This window comes from Thunnus maccoyii, chromosome 23 (genome assembly GCF_910596095.1).
Source record: "Thunnus maccoyii chromosome 23, fThuMac1.1, whole genome shotgun sequence".
In the NCBI taxonomy this organism is placed as follows: domain Eukaryota; kingdom Metazoa; phylum Chordata; class Actinopteri; order Scombriformes; family Scombridae; genus Thunnus; species Thunnus maccoyii.
The window spans coordinates 7,463,125-7,480,316 of NC_056555.1; the positions used below are offsets into that span (position 1 = coordinate 7,463,125).

The 17,192-nt window shown below is 39.8% G+C and overlaps 3 protein-coding genes across 6 annotated transcripts in view; 2 read left to right on the forward strand and 1 right to left on the reverse strand.

The window, feature by feature from the left end:
- etv6 (ETS variant transcription factor 6) overlaps positions 1-1,101 on the forward strand; it is a 28,465-nt gene extending 27,364 nt beyond the window's left edge. For both annotated transcript variants that reach the window (XM_042403181.1, XM_042403182.1), the window contains exons 7-8: positions 212-312; positions 545-1,101. In XM_042403181.1, the coding sequence (XP_042259115.1) occupies positions 212-312; positions 545-647 (204 nt within the window). In that variant the 3' untranslated portion in view covers positions 648-1,101. The remainder of the gene's footprint in view (positions 1-211; positions 313-544) is intronic.
- A 685-nt stretch (positions 1,102-1,786) lies between these two features.
- LOC121890697 (chemokine-like protein TAFA-2) overlaps positions 1,787-17,192 on the forward strand; it is a 74,786-nt gene continuing 59,380 nt past the window's right edge. For 2 of the 3 annotated variants that reach the window (XR_006093882.1, XM_042403189.1), the window contains exon 1: positions 1,787-2,252. The gene's annotated coding sequence lies outside the window, so the exon portion shown is untranslated. Of the gene's footprint in view, positions 2,253-2,721; positions 2,743-17,192 lie in introns of those variants that run through there. The other variant, XM_042403192.1, reaches the window with a different exon arrangement.
- Positions 10,373-17,192, reverse strand: part of LOC121890696 — a 100,059-nt gene continuing 93,239 nt past the window's right edge. The window contains exon 8 of the mRNA XM_042403184.1: positions 10,373-10,918. Within this exon, the coding sequence (XP_042259118.1) occupies positions 10,796-10,918 (123 nt within the window). The 3' untranslated portion in view covers positions 10,373-10,795. The remainder of the gene's footprint in view (positions 10,919-17,192) is intronic.

The following is a 17,192-nucleotide window of genomic DNA, read 5'->3' on the forward strand; positions in this document are numbered from 1 at the left end:
TCGTCATGACAAATTTATAAGCTGATAGATATTTGATATAAATAAATATGTCAGATGTTGTGGAGTTATTCTGCCCCCAAGTGGCAAAAAACAATGAATGCAGCTTTAAATGACAAAGAGCATTGTAGGATGTTGAAATTGTTTTTTGTTTTGTTTTTTGCAGATCAGTATTATCACATTAATGACACTTTTGTTTTTGTACCTCTTACAGAACAGGACCAATATGACGTACGAGAAGATGTCACGAGCACTGAGACACTACTACAAACTGAACATTATCAGGAAAGAGCCTGGGCAAAGACTTCTATTCAGGTATATCAACTCATAATCAATTATCATTTTTTAAAGAATCAGTGAAGCCATTCATGATATATTTCAGATTTTTGGATCAACTCTTGCCGTGGGTTACTGGCCAAACGTCGACAACACAATACCACATTCAGATGTAATATTTCTAGCAGCCGCAGAAGAGTTTACAGTTGAATCTTGATAAAAACAAGATTTTCTATAACATATTCCGTTGTCTATGTCGTGTTCACTGCAGGTTCATGAAAACCCCTGACGAGATAATGAATGGGCAGACGGACCGGCTGGAGCACCTGGAGTCCGACACAGACGAACAAATCTACATCAAAGAGGAATGCTGAGGAACTCTGGGAAAGCGAGTGTATGAACTACTACTACTACTACTACAGCCGCTGATGCCTTTCAGAAGCAGCTTGAACAATCATTATTGAACCCGGACAACTCACGTCAATCCCAAACAGAGAGACATGAAATCTGATATCTCTAAAGATTGCCTTAGGATACTTTCCTGTAGTTTAAAAAAAAGACAAAAAAACAAAAAAACAGCATCAGTTGTTTTGATTTTCCTGAGGGACAGAGCTAAAAGGACTTTTTAAGTGTTCCCTTTTTATTTCTGAATGAACTGCAAAAGCAAGCCAATCACTTTGTGCTTAAGTCACTTTTATGATTTTATTTTATTTTTTGTCTCCTCACATGCATTATATGGAATTTTGCTGTTTGTAAAAAGAAGTTGGGTGTGTCCGTGTGTGACAGGAATGTTTTCACCATGGAATAAACATTTTTGATCAAACTGTATATTCTTAGTGTGAACACTAATCACCTTTTTGTCCAGTATTTCTTGTCTCTTCTGGGTGAAGAAAGTGAGTGAAGTACGTAAAATATCCACATGATGGCACTACTGGACAACTGTTGATGAGAAAGGACAAGCAGTGGATGTTCACAGTTTAGTTAACTGTGAACATCCACCCAATTACAGCCTCATTAAAGAAGAAAATGTGCTTACAGATCACGAGAAATGTTAGAATATGGAAATAGGTATCACATTTTTGTGAATTTCTAGCTTTTAGTGGAATTCTTGATGTCTCAAGATCAGATCAATGAATCAAACGCAACACTAAAGTGTTTGCTTTTCACTCCCAAAATTAGTGATTTTTAAAAAAGTTTTTTAGTTTGAGAATATCATAAAAATACCTATTTTTCTGCCTGTCCTTATCTTGCTAATTAGATTATTATTGATTATCACTTTATTCATTTGGAGGTGATGACAAAAGCAGCTTTCTCTTTCAGCTTCTTTTCGGACGGGTCACGGTGACATTCAAATCAAATCTGAAGAGTAATCTGAATATGACACAAATCCATTACAGTAATCCGATTACTGTAACGCGTTACCAGCCGAGCAGCAGCTGCGGTGCGCTTTGCGCTCTCGGAGTCTCCATAAAAGTTAGTGCGCACAGAGCCGAGCTGTCATACTGTGAGAGGAGACGCGGCGGAGCAGAGACCGGAGGCAGAAGTGATTGATCGGGATCATTCTCACTTTGAGAAACCAATATAATCATTTGAAGTGTGTGGTCTGATCCTCTGAGGGACTGTCAGCCACGAGAGACGCACCATCAGGACGCATTTACACCATATTATCCGCCCGATTCTTACAGGCTGCTGTTCGGTTCTGGACTATCGGAATAAAAGGACAGAGGAGGTTTGGATCCAGAAGTGTGTCGGCTGTGCGGCGGATGAGATGCCAAAGCTGACGCGTTAAAAGACGAATAATCGTGTCTGATTCTCATAAGGCTGTTTGATTTCATCCGGAAAGCCACCACTCACATTTTTTTTGCCAATCCAGGACGCAAATGTCTCCACATCACAAACACACTACTGGATTGTAGCAGCGGCCCCACCGATGGTTTAAAAGGGCGTTAAGGTGCGGGAAGGGAGTGGGACAATTACAGGTAAGAGCCATTCAAACATCCCCGACAGTCTTTTTCTGCCCTCTTTCGGAGGCTGTTGAGAGTTTCCCCGCCGGTGAGGGCGCACACAATCAGGTGCAGAAAACCACTCAACCACTGCAAGTGGCTATTTGTTGACCATCAGCGCCGCATCAATATGTAATCAAGACTGAAACAATTACCGCAATAACGAGCATAGGCATGGGTTAACTGTCAGTCATCCGCTCTTCTCCTACAGAGGGAAGAAACATACAAAAATATTCATTTATGCCTGCCGTTTATCTGTAATTTATTCCCGAAAATCTGACTTTTCTCACAGGAGGTGAGGAAAACACCTGAGACTGTTTTCCTTGCTTTCACTGTAGGCTGATTTGCATTGCAATTGTTTTCTTGCAGTGCCATTTTCTGACGTGCTTACAGTGCAGTGACGCTTCATTTGAACTTGTTTCCACTGGAAGCTTATGTTTAGAAAACTTGCATGATCTATAAACAAGTAAGAGACTGTTTTTCATTTAATTTTACTTTATTCCAGCATGTGCAAAGTTGTGAAATTCTTCCTGCAGCTGTATTTGGTACTTAAAATGAAGCTCCTGCATACAAGCTGATCTGAGGTGACTACAAGCGTTGCCGTTGATAAGAGGAGTTTTCCCAAGTGTCAGGTCCTTTGATGAAGCATTGCAACCAGGCTGAGCAGAGGGAGATCACACTGTGTTAAAAGTATGCAGTCAGTCACTAACAATAAGACAACAAGTTATTTATTGGGAATCTGGACATGTTTACTCCTGCTGCATGACCTTTTTATCTCTGTGGAAACTCAGCAGTGTCCAGAGCTAATAGAAATACAATAATATTTTCACGTAGCTTATATTATGTGTTTGGGTAAGTGTGGCAGGATTATCACCAGTATAAATGTTGCCAGTATATCTGTGTGGAAATCAGCTAATTTAAATAGCGATTTACTGATTGGACCTCCTGCACTGAGTCTTGTCAGCTCACCTGAAGCAAATAATCGAGTGAGTCCTCTGATGATGAAATGCAGTGACACAGTGAGGCAGCAGGCTGATCCAGACACTTCCAACTCCACTTCACAATACTGAAGAAAAAAAACAGATGAAAAACACCAGGAATACACTGTAGATGGACCAGATGTAGCCTGGAAATTACATACCAAAAAGTGTGTAGATTGTAGCTTATTTTTAAAATGTGGAGTGCTCTGATGGACAAAATCAGTGTTTGAACTTAAATGGAAAAGAATATAAATGAAAATGCCAGTAATGCTCATTCATTTATTAATGTTAGAAGGGCAGCAGATAATGCACATGCGGCTGTAATTTCTGTTCTGTTTCTCAGAGCACATTATAACATCAGTTTCCTCCTTTAGCTCTTAGCTTTTCCCTGACATTTAGTCTAACATCACATACCCAGAAAAAAACTGTGGTTGCTTGCCTACAATGCAGCTCTGCATTAAACTATTGTTTGTTAAACAATTAAAACTCCAATCACTGCAGCCAACTTAATAATTGTATCTCTACTCTACAGGCTCCTTGGTAACAATAGCTCTAGCAACAAATCTAGTTGTTTTTTTTTTAAACCACAGGGAACAACGTTAATGCTTCAACTCCTAAAATAGTCCATGCTGACATAAATAAATGTGCACAATTTGCTTGTCTAATCAAAAAAAAAAAACCATATATATATAATTAATGTACTCCTGTCTCTCAGCATAGAGCAGAGGGATGCAACAAATCACAATGACGTCATCTGGCAACTTCCAACAGTCAGTAGCTGCTTTCCTCTTACAGAACTGGCAGTCCCCAGTTAGCTGGAAGCATTAGCAGCAGCTCCTCCACCATGAATGATCAGGTTTAAAGCTCTGGGCCGACCGCCTCAGGTCAGACTGGTCCCCCTCCAGCTGGGCGACCTGGTGCGGAGTGTCTGGCCAGCGCCAGCAGATCAGCCAATGTCACCTTTTTTCGGTGGGTCACGTGACCTCGTCCTCATGCTGCCTCGCCATTGATCCAAGAAATGACACCCAGGTTTCATGGACCGCTGCTCCTCGCCAACCAGGCCGACTTATTGTGCAGCCTCTGAACAGTGGTGATATGCAACACAGCAACAATGGGGGGTCTTTGAATTAGTCTGTTTTTGTGGGTGCCTGGGGACTTTTTCTGAGAATTTCTATTTTTGCTGAGTGCTTTGAAAAGTTCAGGACAGTTAGGAACACTTCAGAAAAGTACAATAACAGAACTATGTTTGCCCTTATTAGTAAATGTAGAAATGTGATTTACTTCTAGATATTAGTTTATTACTTTTGGATAGATAAGTCACGAAAATTAATGAACTGGAAAAGCTACACTTGAAATGCCCATAGCTATATCCTAAAAGTTAAGATGACAGACTGTAATAATATGGTATAAGGGGAAACTGGGAAGATTCCCACTGTGCTGCAGTTAAAAAGAGAATTATTGGCTTCTGGGGACAAGCTGCTGGAAAGTAGAGAAACTAAACTCATAATGTACAACTATTAACTTCACTTGTAAGTCTCCTGTTATGTATAAGTGTTACCATGAATTTTGCAGATTAAACAAGATAGATGACTTTGGTTTGCCTTAGCTGGCTGCCGCTGACCTTCAAATGATCAGGTTGAAGGTTGAATGATCAGGTCATACAGAAGTGGCAAAGCAAGCTGCCTATGTATGTATATGTATATTATTCATATTTTTTAATATGAACAATGGATCCCATGACAATATGTACAGTATGTGAAAGTTGGTGCTCACAGTAATGAACCCACAATGATTTATCACCCGACACTGCAGTTTCCCTCAGCTGTTCAGAGCTTTTTAGTGTCTTTCAGCTCATTGTTTTGGTTTTAAGGCCAGTAACTTTACTGGTTTGGTTCACTACTGTTCTCATAGCACTGTTTTTGGCCACAGCAGGCAGCTGTTTTCAACAAAAAATTTCTAAAAAAAAAAAACACAGGCTACCTGCCCCGTGCTAAACAGCAGACAGACAAAGTTAGTGACTAGCTGGTGAGCATAATGTACCTTTTAGCAGCTTAAGAGCCAGATACTCAATGTAGCTCTGCATCTGCTGTATGTGTAAAATAAGCAAATGTTTGCTAACAAGTTCTCTATATCAAATTAAAGATCTCTATATCAATTAAATGATAACATGTCAGTGTTGTGTTCACAGCTTGTTTCTGCTGCCCCCAAGTGACCTAAAAATCAGTTATTGCAGATTTTAACAGGAGTTTAAATTACAGACAAGCTGACACCAGATTTCCTGAGTCCACTGTTAGATTTAAAGGCCTGAATAGGCTCAGAGGGTCTGCAACCTTTGTAGAGACAATAGTATCACATTTTGCTTGCGTGTAAGAATGCAAGACTAACAGGAAAAGGAATCTGACAAAAGTATTATTTAAACTATTCATCTATGTTTAAAATGATTTTGTTGAATTTTGTAAATGAGATGCCTTTTAGGTGAATGTTCTACCTCTGCAATTTCTGTTGCACGTATTTCTTGATGGGTGCCATCGTTTTCTTATTATATTACATATTTTGTTGGCGCGCCACACCATATGACAGTGGTCTCAAGTCTATAAAATCTGAATCTGAACCAAATTAACAAGCTATACAACACCATGAAGGGACACAAAAATGGAATATATCAAAATATATTATATTATTAAAAAGCTTCTTCTTATGATTAGATTTTTGCCTGCTGACAGTTTTTTGGCAGGGCCCTATTTTGACTGCTCCTTTCACTACTTTTCATATTTTGCTGCTGTGGGCTTTTTTTTTCCAGCCAAATATGAGATAAACTGTAGCTGCCACCTTTGACTTTCTCTCACTACATTGCTGTAAACACACTGTGACCTGGAGGTTGCTGTTTCAAATCCCATCACCTAGTGGTAGAATTACACTGTGAAATACTGACAAAATGATCATGTTGCAAATACTTTACTGAATATTGCAGTTGCAGAAATATATAACATATAAATAATAATGTGTGGCCGAGTGTACAGACAGATTTTTCGTTATTTGTTGGGTTTTGTGCAGGCCTATCAGCAGAAGATGATAATCAGGATCCATCATGAGCAGCCAGCATTAATAAAATTATAGCAGCAGATCTGAAAATTAAAGTAGTAGCTCATATTGTAATTTTCCCTCTATATTAATTCGATTCACAGTTCGTGTACCATGCATGGTGATAATCATGTTGTGCAAGCATGCAGTTTTAAAATGCAAATGGCAATAGTAGCGACAGATAAAAGATTGTGTCGTCTTTTGTTGTCACTTTCAAATATCTGGTGCTTAGTTTAAAACATGTCCAAAATTCTGATCGCTCATATTGTTTGAGACCCTTTTGCTTGACAAGAGCAATGAGACTGTATTGGATGATTTTGCAAAATGCCTGATTTTGAATGTCTTTCTTTCTATGATATCTGCTCATGGCAGCTATGTGTGGTTAATGTCAGGAAAAGATTGAGGTTAAGGTTAATTTAAAAAAAAAAAAACATAATTAGAAGTGTGTGACAGGACCTCACCTACTGTACAGTCTCCCACATGAAAGTCAGACACGCTACACACCTATCAAGCATCCATGCCCTTAGTTTTCGCCTCGCTACATAAAGGACACAAGGATGTTCTCACCTCTCCAGGTTACAGAAATGACATTGGTGTGTAAAATATTATTCTGACTAATAGGAATGGGAGCTAAAACTACCAAAAGAAGGTTATAGAATACTGAATATTCCTTTAACCTCTTAAATGATCCAGTGAACATTTTCAGCAACTATCTCCCCTACAAAGAAATGTTCATTTAGCTTTCCCACAAGCGGTAAAATAATGAAAAAAGAAATTAAATTACTTCAGACTGCTCTAACAGCAGTTAAATCTTTTGTGTTGCAGCTGTGATCAGCAGGAAAGTGTAAGTTAATGTAGAGTACAGGGCTGCCCTGTCTCCAGAAATTAAACCTTTATGTTTTAATAGACTAGCATGGTTTTGAGGGTCTATATTTCATTCTGTCAATTGCTGTCCCAGAATCCTCCTCTGTTGGGAAGGCCCTGTGCTGGTAGTTTTATGTCATCCTCCCCCTCATTCAAAAGTCCTCCTTCAGTTGACTGTGATCCTGTTTCATGCAGAGAGAGAAAAGGAGGAGGAAGAAGGGGGGAGAGAAAACGGAGATCCGCTGGTCTGTGTCCAGGTTTTTTCCCCCTGCGTGGCCGTTTTATCTCTTCAGCGGCGTCTTAGTGTTGCTCCATGTGTGGCCCAGTGGCTTATAAACATGTGCCCGTCACGCAGGATGACTCTAGCCTCTGAAAGCCTCCAAACAAACACACCAACACACATTTTGGACAGCAGAAACATCTTTCTTTCCCTCTCTCCTCTCTTCCACCCATCCCTTCCATTTCATTTCGATGGCTGATGGTTTGTGCAAAGCTGTGGGTCTACAGTACTTTCATGATGTGAGCCAAACCCATCTGGGACTCAATATCCTGTTTACCAGCTCTCAGCACTCTGAAAACCACAACAATACTAAGCTGAGGCAGAAGTTCAGAACTCATTACAGTTTGTTCAGGTCATGGCCAAGGTCAAAGTCTTCTCCTTCTCTGTTACTCATGTTGTCTGAGAGCACACTATGTCATCGTTGCGTCTCTCCCCTTTTTCCAATCTTTACATGTTTTCATGTCATGTTTTTATCCCAGCAACCACATCTGACGTGGTTATGTTCAGAGGTCCACTGAATAATTGACTAAACTAAGAAAAAGTGAGCTTCCTAAAACAGCTTGTAGATTGATTTGTCACGTTATTAGACAAAGTAAAACTATCTGATGTGGTAGATTTGTTTCAAACTGTAGTGTACCAGGACACAGTTATCGTACCTTTAGTAGATACATCTCTTACCTTGCAAACCTCCAGCTCAGTTAGTGATTTACTGTATTTTTTCAGAATGCCTCTCAACAATACTATTTTGTGGCAGCGTTCTTTCTTTTTTATTTTAATACCAAATAATATTCTGGTGTCAGCTATTGTATTTGTTATGACTCTGATGTCTGCTACATTACCAAATTAGACAGTAGGTATAGACTGAAAGAATAGAGTAGGATAATGGAAAAGACTAGCCAAGGGTAGAACATAACAGACATTGCCAAGAAGAAGAGTCACCTCAACTGAAACAAATTGTTGCTAACTAGCCACAGGCTCATTTAGAGAACACAATGATGTTAACCGTTTGCATGGTTATGCTACCTTCTTCTTCATAGGCTTTGTTCAAAATCACTCCCTCTTTACTATACAGTACACTATATTTACTGCCCACCATTTTATTTTAGTGTCCAAATTCTGTGTGTAAATTTATCCACTATATAGTGTCCATGGTACATAACCTACACTACTTTTCTATGAATATGTGTCCATGCGAGTTGAAAATGTTTTAACTTGAGCAAAAAATGTAGGAATGTGCTTCATAAACATACAGATAGGAGAGGAAAAAGGAGAGAGACTGGAGGGAAATAACAGAAAGAAGTCTTTTGTGAGTTCTGAGTTCAGTCCGAAGCTGAACCTACCACATGCCACAGACACGCTCCATCGCTAGCTAACTTACAGCTAATGTAGCTAATGCTCACTGCTGAGTAAAGTATTCAGCCTCTATTACATAGGGAGTAGGGAAGGAGTGAACAAGGGAGTGATTTCAGACAACGTTAGCTAGCGTACTTAGCTAGTATAATGAAAAATTCTAAAATTAGATTAGTCGGTCTCTCAATACTCTCTGACTTCCCTGCCTGGTCTGCTGCAGACTTAATCCAAAACAGGTCACTAATATCTATACATATATATATATATTTTAAAAAGGCTACATAAACAGCTGGACACTGTAGTTTTTAGCAAATGTTACTCAAAAAGTAGTTTGAATAATATTTACAGTAGCAGGACAGTGTATGAGGGATTTACCACAAATAAACTACAGCATATGTTCATCATAATGAAGGAACTTGACACATATAGTGCAACAGTGTTGTTCACTGATGTGCTTTTAGTAGATTCTGGACAACGATGGAGCTCTATGTCACAGCGAAATAAGCTACACCTGGCTTTGGCTACACAGATAATACTGGTTAGTCGAATACATCCATTTTTGGTTTTGGTCTTTCTGTTTTATTTTGTTTGCTAGGAAAAAAATAGAATATCGCCAGACAGCTGATGTAGAAATTTTCAAACTGGTTTGATATTAATCCAAATACTGGACCGATCCGGTAATGCTGAATTTAACCATTAGGTGTCGCACATGACTCTGCCTCCCCCGAGTGAACATACTGAGAGCCCATGAATGAGAGTGTGGTGGCACGACAACTAAGTGAAACATCGTGTTTTTATTTCTCACAACAATCATTTACCTTAACTTTTCTTCTACTAAAATTTAAACACAAAATAATAAATAAAATAAGACTTCGGTCTAGTGCATCTTGAGAAACTGTTAGTAAAGAGTAAAAATATAAAATAGTTCTCTGTAACAAAGAAACTTCAAACAACAATTTACATCGCCATAAATTGGTAACCTACTCAAACCTTCGCAATCAGAATGGAAAATGTAAATGATCTGTAAACATCGACATTGAAAGATCAGTCAAAACTAACTGTCCGTCTGCAGCGAGGTACAACATGAGAAATGCTTTAGGCCAACACATTATGTTCAAGTAGAAATACTGTTATGCATAACAAATATAAAACAAATAACACTGCAAACTATGCAAAGATACAAAATAATGCCATTTAAAGCCTGCATGGCATAGGTTTAGTCTAGATTTTGTCAGGGCGTTAATTGTCTATAAATTCTTGGCCAGATACACCAGCATGTCCACTTTTGCTGGCTTCAGAAGAGACCTTTGAGGCGTAGCAACATGGCCCGCTGTGCTAAACGTTCTCTCTGATGAAATGCTTGTTGTGCAAATGCATAAGTACTTGCATGCTACGTTTGACAACAATGGAAACCAAGAGTTGTTGATTCTCCACCACTCTAAAGGGTCGGCTTCTCCATCAATCACTGCCTCCTGTTTGTAGATTACCGTCTCTGTGGCAACTTTCTCCTTGGTGGTTTGGGAATGGTTTGGAACTGAGAAGAAGAAAAGAAGTTTCTTTTAGGGGTTGGTGGATGGGCTGGTTAATCCCCCTCCTGCCCCTCCTCCTCCTCTAATGTGGTGCATTTCCCTTGCCAGAGTCACCACCTAGTCCTCGACTTCGAGCTTAATGCAATCCAAATCTGCTTCAGAAAAATGGATCCCACAATACCGTGGATCATTCAATGTGGCCATGCACATCAACTCTTTGAATGAGTCGTGTCATATTTCGACTCTAGTTGCATCAAGATGCCAGCTTTCAAATCCTTGGTGATGGCTGTGTCCTTGTCTGCCTCAGCCAAAATCTCATTCTTGATAAGCTGGAGCATTGGGAGAAGAAATGACGTGGTGACATAGTTCTCCGCTGATAGAATGTCAGTAAATTCTCTGACTGGCTCTAGGGCTTTGTTGATGGAGTCCAAGACATCAACATCTTGCCAAGTGAGAGGGATGTGGGCGTTGGTCAGCATTTTGAACACGCCGGATTGTGATGCTCTGCTCGAGAATTCGCTCATTTTTTGTTTTGTGGCCCCACTGAGCTGCACAATCCTGTTGGATGATAATAATAAATTAGTAGTAGGCGTAGGCCTTAGTTTGGGTCTAATTGGAATAGGCTAAACATCGATAGTAATTGTGGGTTCAATCAAGTTTATTATGCACTTATTATGCACGTATATCAACATGTAATGGAATGCATATGCCCTGGCTCTCTCAGCTTACACAATAAATAAATAGACATCACAAGACATATGTACAAGAATCAAGGCCATCACATGATGTGTGCATTTATTGATGGTTACATGAATGTGATAGCCTATCGTAATTAGAGACCGCTCCAGTAGACCAAGCTCTTGCTGTGCTTTTCTCAGGGCTCTTTTTTTTAATGCTGCGGCAGACCCCCAAGGCTCGTTCTGTGCGTTGCCTTTTGCATGAGAGTGCGTTGGTCACAGCTAGATTGAGATTATGGCCGAAGCAATTTAGCAATTGCCAGTCCAATGTCCTAATCGCAGCTACAATATTGGCTGTGTTGTCAGGTGTTATCACTGACAGTTTGATCTGATCCAGTTGCCAGTTGTGCAAGGTCCCTTCAAGCACCTCAGCCAAGTTTTCTGTCATGCGGTTCTCAGGGAAGAAGCTTGTTTGGAGGCACTTTGATACCATCTTCCATTCTTTGTTGATGAAATGAACTGTCAGGGAAATATATGGTGTCATATCAATATTTGGCCACATGTCTGTCATCAGCACAAAGTGATGGCCCAACGAAATCAAAACTTGAACCTCATTTATCCGTCTATTGTATATCTCAGGAATCGCAACTTCAGAAAAACACTTTTGACCTGCTGGATCATACTGACGGTCAAGTGTCTTGAGTAGTGATTTAAAAGACGGTTTTTCCACTGTATTGAAAGACACCATTTCTTTAGCAATAAATGTGGTGACTGCTTCAGTGCACTCCTTCCATTTAGCAGTGTCTCATTTGTATTTCAAGCCCTTGGTAAATACTCCTTCTATGTATAGTTGTGTTTAAGCAGGCCCAGAAGACTGTCCCCGTTTCGCGGTGGGGCCCATCTGTGCAGCAATGGAGATATGATATTTTTGTAGGTGGGATTGCAAGTTAGATGTATTACCACCTTTTGCCATGACTTTTTTCATGCAGTATTTACACATTGCCTCAACTATATTTTTCGGGTCACCTCTGTCATTGGCTTCGAATCCAAAATTTTGCCATATTGGTGCAGTTTTTGTTTTCTTTGACACTATCTCTGCCATGTCTCTTCTTGTCACCCCAAAAAACACATGAACTTTCTAGTAAACAACACACCGTGTGACGTGCGCATCGTCCTCCCCCCCACCGACCTTTGATTGGTCTACTGAAATTTGATCTCCTTGTTGCCAGGCTCGGCACTAAACAAACATAATATTATCTTAATCATGTTGTCATATTGCTTATTACTAATGCAATACAAGTTGGATTTAGCTCCATTGGCACAGGTTGCTGATGTAAGCTACTTTTTAATTTGCCAGAGCGTCTCATAATGACAAATGCCAGTTCAGTGGGTTTGCATAAAATCAAACCAGTTTAAGCTCGTACACCAGACCGGACCGGCGAAACCATAAACAATCCAAACCCTACCAGACCCTACCCTACCCTAGTGGTTAACCACTATATAGAGTATTCCTTACATAATAAACACAATAGCTTACTCTATAGTGAGTAGTAAATGGAGATCTCGAAGATTTATGAACCATCATCATTTTGCTCCATCGATGACAGGTGTATTGCATAGTGGACAAGGAGGATGTTGAGGTGATGGAAGGAACACAAACAACGTTGGCATGAGTGTATCTGCAGAGTTACTGTGAGTGTCATCTTATAATGGCGGCACTGCACTCCACAGGTGGATCTTGGTTGGACCTTACAGCTGGTCAGCTGGTAGCCAAGCGGCTGATGAATGAGTCTGTGATTGTGAAGCATGAATGAGGCAGCGGATGCCAATCAGCTGATGCAAGTGCACCGTCAGTGGTCTGCCTGAACTAACGCTATACTCAGTTTACACTTCCCTGCTTTTGAGCTACATATTTTGCTCTGTGTGGGAGTTTTTAGGGTGCTACACACTGCATACATTATACATGGATAATTTAGACACCAAATAAAATGCTGTAAAGTAAATAGTGCACTAAGTAAAAAAAAAATAGCTATAACACAGAACTGAGACCTACAATATGGCTATCAGAGTGCTAAGTTAACCTCTCTGTACTGATTATTTTTATTGCGATGTAGACAAAGCGAGTGTTCCTGTGTATTTTAGTCCCTGAATAAAGTATGTTTGTGATTGTGTTGCACCTGTCAGCCTGTTGAAAATCAGAGCTGGAAACAGGCTTTGATGTACAGATATGAACTGCTTCACAAAGAATGTGGTTCCTTCATTAGACATGGACATAAATTGTGAATATTTCTTTCAATTCTAACTGTGCTCACCTATCTACTTCCACATACATACAGAGTAGTCTTTGAACACAGAATGGCATCCTCTCTATATATATATACCCATCTTTATTTATGATGATGCTTAAATATTCATTTCGGTACATGTTGGTTATGTGGAAAACACACAGTGTCTTGTGTGTGTTTCCCTCTGGCGGAGTTTCATCCCTGCAGAGACTCACACAGAGCTGCATGCCTCGTTTGGCTCACTCTGCTCCCCTGGGCTATTTAACCCGGGGCTGTAACCTAAAGACCTGATACTGGCAGCCTGTGGCTTTCAATCTGACCACTCTCCCCCACTTATCTGGCAAATAAGCCGTTTTAATTGCTTACACACAGAGCCCTATCAGGCCATGTAGTGAGCATGGAGATAAGGGTTACACAGAGTCAGGCATTAGTAACAGGATGAGAGGACCGCAGAAAAACAGAGCTGTGGGGTCCCAAGAGGAGGAAGAGTCAGGAAATAGCTATGGCCATCCTATTAATTTCAAACTCATAGAGCTGTTCACCAGCTTACTGCAGGGCTCGGCTGTTGTTCACCTAAAACAAAGCAAATTTGAGTTATCTCTTTAAGATGATAGTGTGCAGTGTACTGACATTATCAATCAGCAGATTGAGTAAAGAAATGAGTGTAAAAAGAGTAAAACAGTGCAAAATTATACAGGTTATTGAGTAAAATGACCTTGAAGATCTCTGCTTTTTTATGCTTTCATGCACGTAAAAGAAAAGAAAAATGTGGCATATTTGCTGTTAATTCGGAATCTTAATTAGACCAGCTGCCCGGAATTTGTCATGCTGGCCATCAGTGCAGAAACACTGACAATGTACAGACACTGACAGTACACAATACTGCAAGGACACAAAACATCACAAATGGTGATGCTTCAAATTTCTTACTTGTCGTAACTTCAAATTAGACCACATGGGTAATTTAGAAAGGAATGTTTATGGATTTTTTTTTTTACATTTCAAAGCTTTATGATGGCATTTTAGTGATTTTTAGTCAACATCCAGTCATTTCGCTGGCTCCAGCGGCCTTCCTTCCAAAGGCAATTGGGATTGTTGAAGTTTCACCATGTATTGTTTTGACCCATGTGCCCTGCATGAAGAGCTAGTCAACACAGTGGCTGGGTAAATGTCAGCTACACTAGGCTTCTAATGAGACCAGAGACTAAGGAGAGGGCTGACACCATCATAGGCTCTGCGCTGAGAAGCTCATTTACATTCTACCAGGCGACAGCTGGAGATATGAGGGGAGAGAGGGAGGAATGGAAACAGAGGGGAAGGGAGAGAGAGCTGGGAAAACATGTTAGATTTAGGTCTGCAAACATTTCTCAAAGGCAGAAATGAAGTCAGTGGTTGAGTTGAACCTCAGTGGGTGGAGCTGTAGATTCATTTGTTTTTCTAGTTGACGCTAGAAATTATATTAATTAACAATGAAAAAAAGTTCCCCTCAGCTATATGACACATTTTAGTGTCTTTAAGCTCATTGTTTTGGATGTACGGTCTGCAACTTTCCAGCAGCAAGATGCAATGGTTTTCATTGAAAAAGCTCTGACAAACCCACAGTACACTACCTGCCCAGCACCAAACAGCAGACAGACAAAGTTAGCAACTAGCTGGTGAACATAAAGGCTATGTGCTAGCTTAAGCTTAAGCCAGATATTTCTCTCAGGAGTCGGTGGAGCCCAAAACAGCTAAAAGGAGAGTGAATATTGGATTTACATTCACCAGGTGATCAAAAACACAACTCCAAATGAATGTTGCTGTTTTTGCTGAATGTGTCAACTTCATAATATGTTAATGTTGCTAATGGACAAAAAAAAAATCAATGCTGGTTTAAATATCTTATGAATCTAGGAGTAGGTGTTAACCACAAAATCTGATTACTTTATTTAATCACTTATTCTTCTGAGGCTGATGTACTATGATGTAGGGAGAGAGCTGTGTGTCACAATTTACTTGATGTACTCTTGAATACATTTTCATCCCCACCAAATGATTTGCTAACATGAAGCATTTCTTTTTATTATTCTGTTGATTACTCACTCAGTCAGATACAAGTGATGCTCCTCTCTCCTTCACTCACAAATGCAACTATGTGTGTCTGAGCTATTCAGGTGGGGTCAACAGCAGCAGAGAAGCAAAGAATACTGAAAAGTGTGTTTATGGGTGTTTTCACACCTAACCTGTTTGGTTCAGTTAAAATCAGCTGGTGCTTTTTCCCTATTAGTGGGAAAGCTGTCAATCAGAGTTTGGTGCGGGTCAAACAACTGGACCAAGACCAGACCAGTCACCCAAACTGTCCAATCAGTGAGTTACCTGTCAGCCTGTATCACTTCACGTTTACTCCTTGTGGTTCATTTGTTAAAAGCCAGTGTGAACAAGAGCTGAAACAGAACAAAAAGGCAATAATGTATTTTTCCCCTTTGCTCTGAACCAAATTAACTGAACTACACGTGTGAAAGTACCCTTAGTGTACAGAATGTGATCTACTGTAACATTACACTTTTAATTGCAAAAGAACAATGTTTGGAGAGGCAGTTTCTCTCAATTCTTTGATGGAAATAACAATGGGTACAACACAGGACAGAGAGAGAGAGAGCGTATCAATAATTCTAACATTAGTATTGATACTTTAGGTATTGATCTGCCAAACCCTAGACTAAACCTTGAGAAAAGTTATGACTCAAGTGTGAAGAAAGCTAATATTATCAGGTCCTGCTACTTAATGCAGCAGACCTTTCAAGTTCAAGCCAACCATATTAGCTTACAGCTATTTAGGTAATCTAGTTTTATAGCCTGCTGACCTTTCATGATCATGAATGCCATGATCATCTATGAATAATAAAATAAGTCATTGTATTTCTATATATACACGTTACGTACTTTGACCAGGGTTTTTACTTCTGCTCTCAAGCTTCAATTTTACGATGCTGCTTCTAAAAAATGAATGTAAAATTAAAACTAGTCTGCACTATGCCATATCTGCTCCACTAGGCCTTTTGTGTTTATTCAAATGTCACTGTATCTGAGTGTGATATTGTGGTCTTACATCAGCTGCCATTCTTGCAATCTGAGAGAAAAACTGAATTTCTGATGGAGAGAATGGAGCAGTGGAGGCAGTGATGAATAAACTCTACATCACATCCTTACCTCTGTAGCTCCCTATCCACGCTGGCTAAACATCAGCTACACTTGTGGGAAAGAGGAAAAAAAAAGAGAAGTGCACATTCACATTGGCTTGTGAGTACAGTGACATGCCAGAAATGAGTAACAGCAAGCCTTCAGACTGCAGAACCCACTGAGCTCCAGTCTCAAGGCTCTGGGAGATGTTGATTTGTTGATGTACAAGCCAGATGTTCCAGGTGCCGCTTGAGATGTTTACCAATCTGTTATAGTTGCCGAACAGATTCATGTTCTAATTATTCAATTAGCACTGCGTTTTGGCCTGTGGATAATATCGCAAATATTAGAGAATGAGAAAGTGGAGAAATAAAAGTAGTAAATAAATGAACTTGATGAATTTCATCAGTGAACTGAAGACAAAGAAAACTCTGATAAATCTACCAAAGCAAACAACAGACAGACAAAGTTAGCAACTAGCTAGTGAATATAGTGCACATTTAGCATCTGTAGAGCCAGATATTTCCCTTAGGTTGGTGGAGACCAAAACAGAGCTAAAAAGGGGGTGAATATTGGACTTATATCTCCAAATGAATGCGAATGTTGCTTGCTGCCATATCAACTTTACAAGGTGATCATATGTTAATGTGTTTACAGCTTGTTGTTCTGCCCCCCTACAGCCCCCACCAAATGAATGGTGAAACTCAGTGT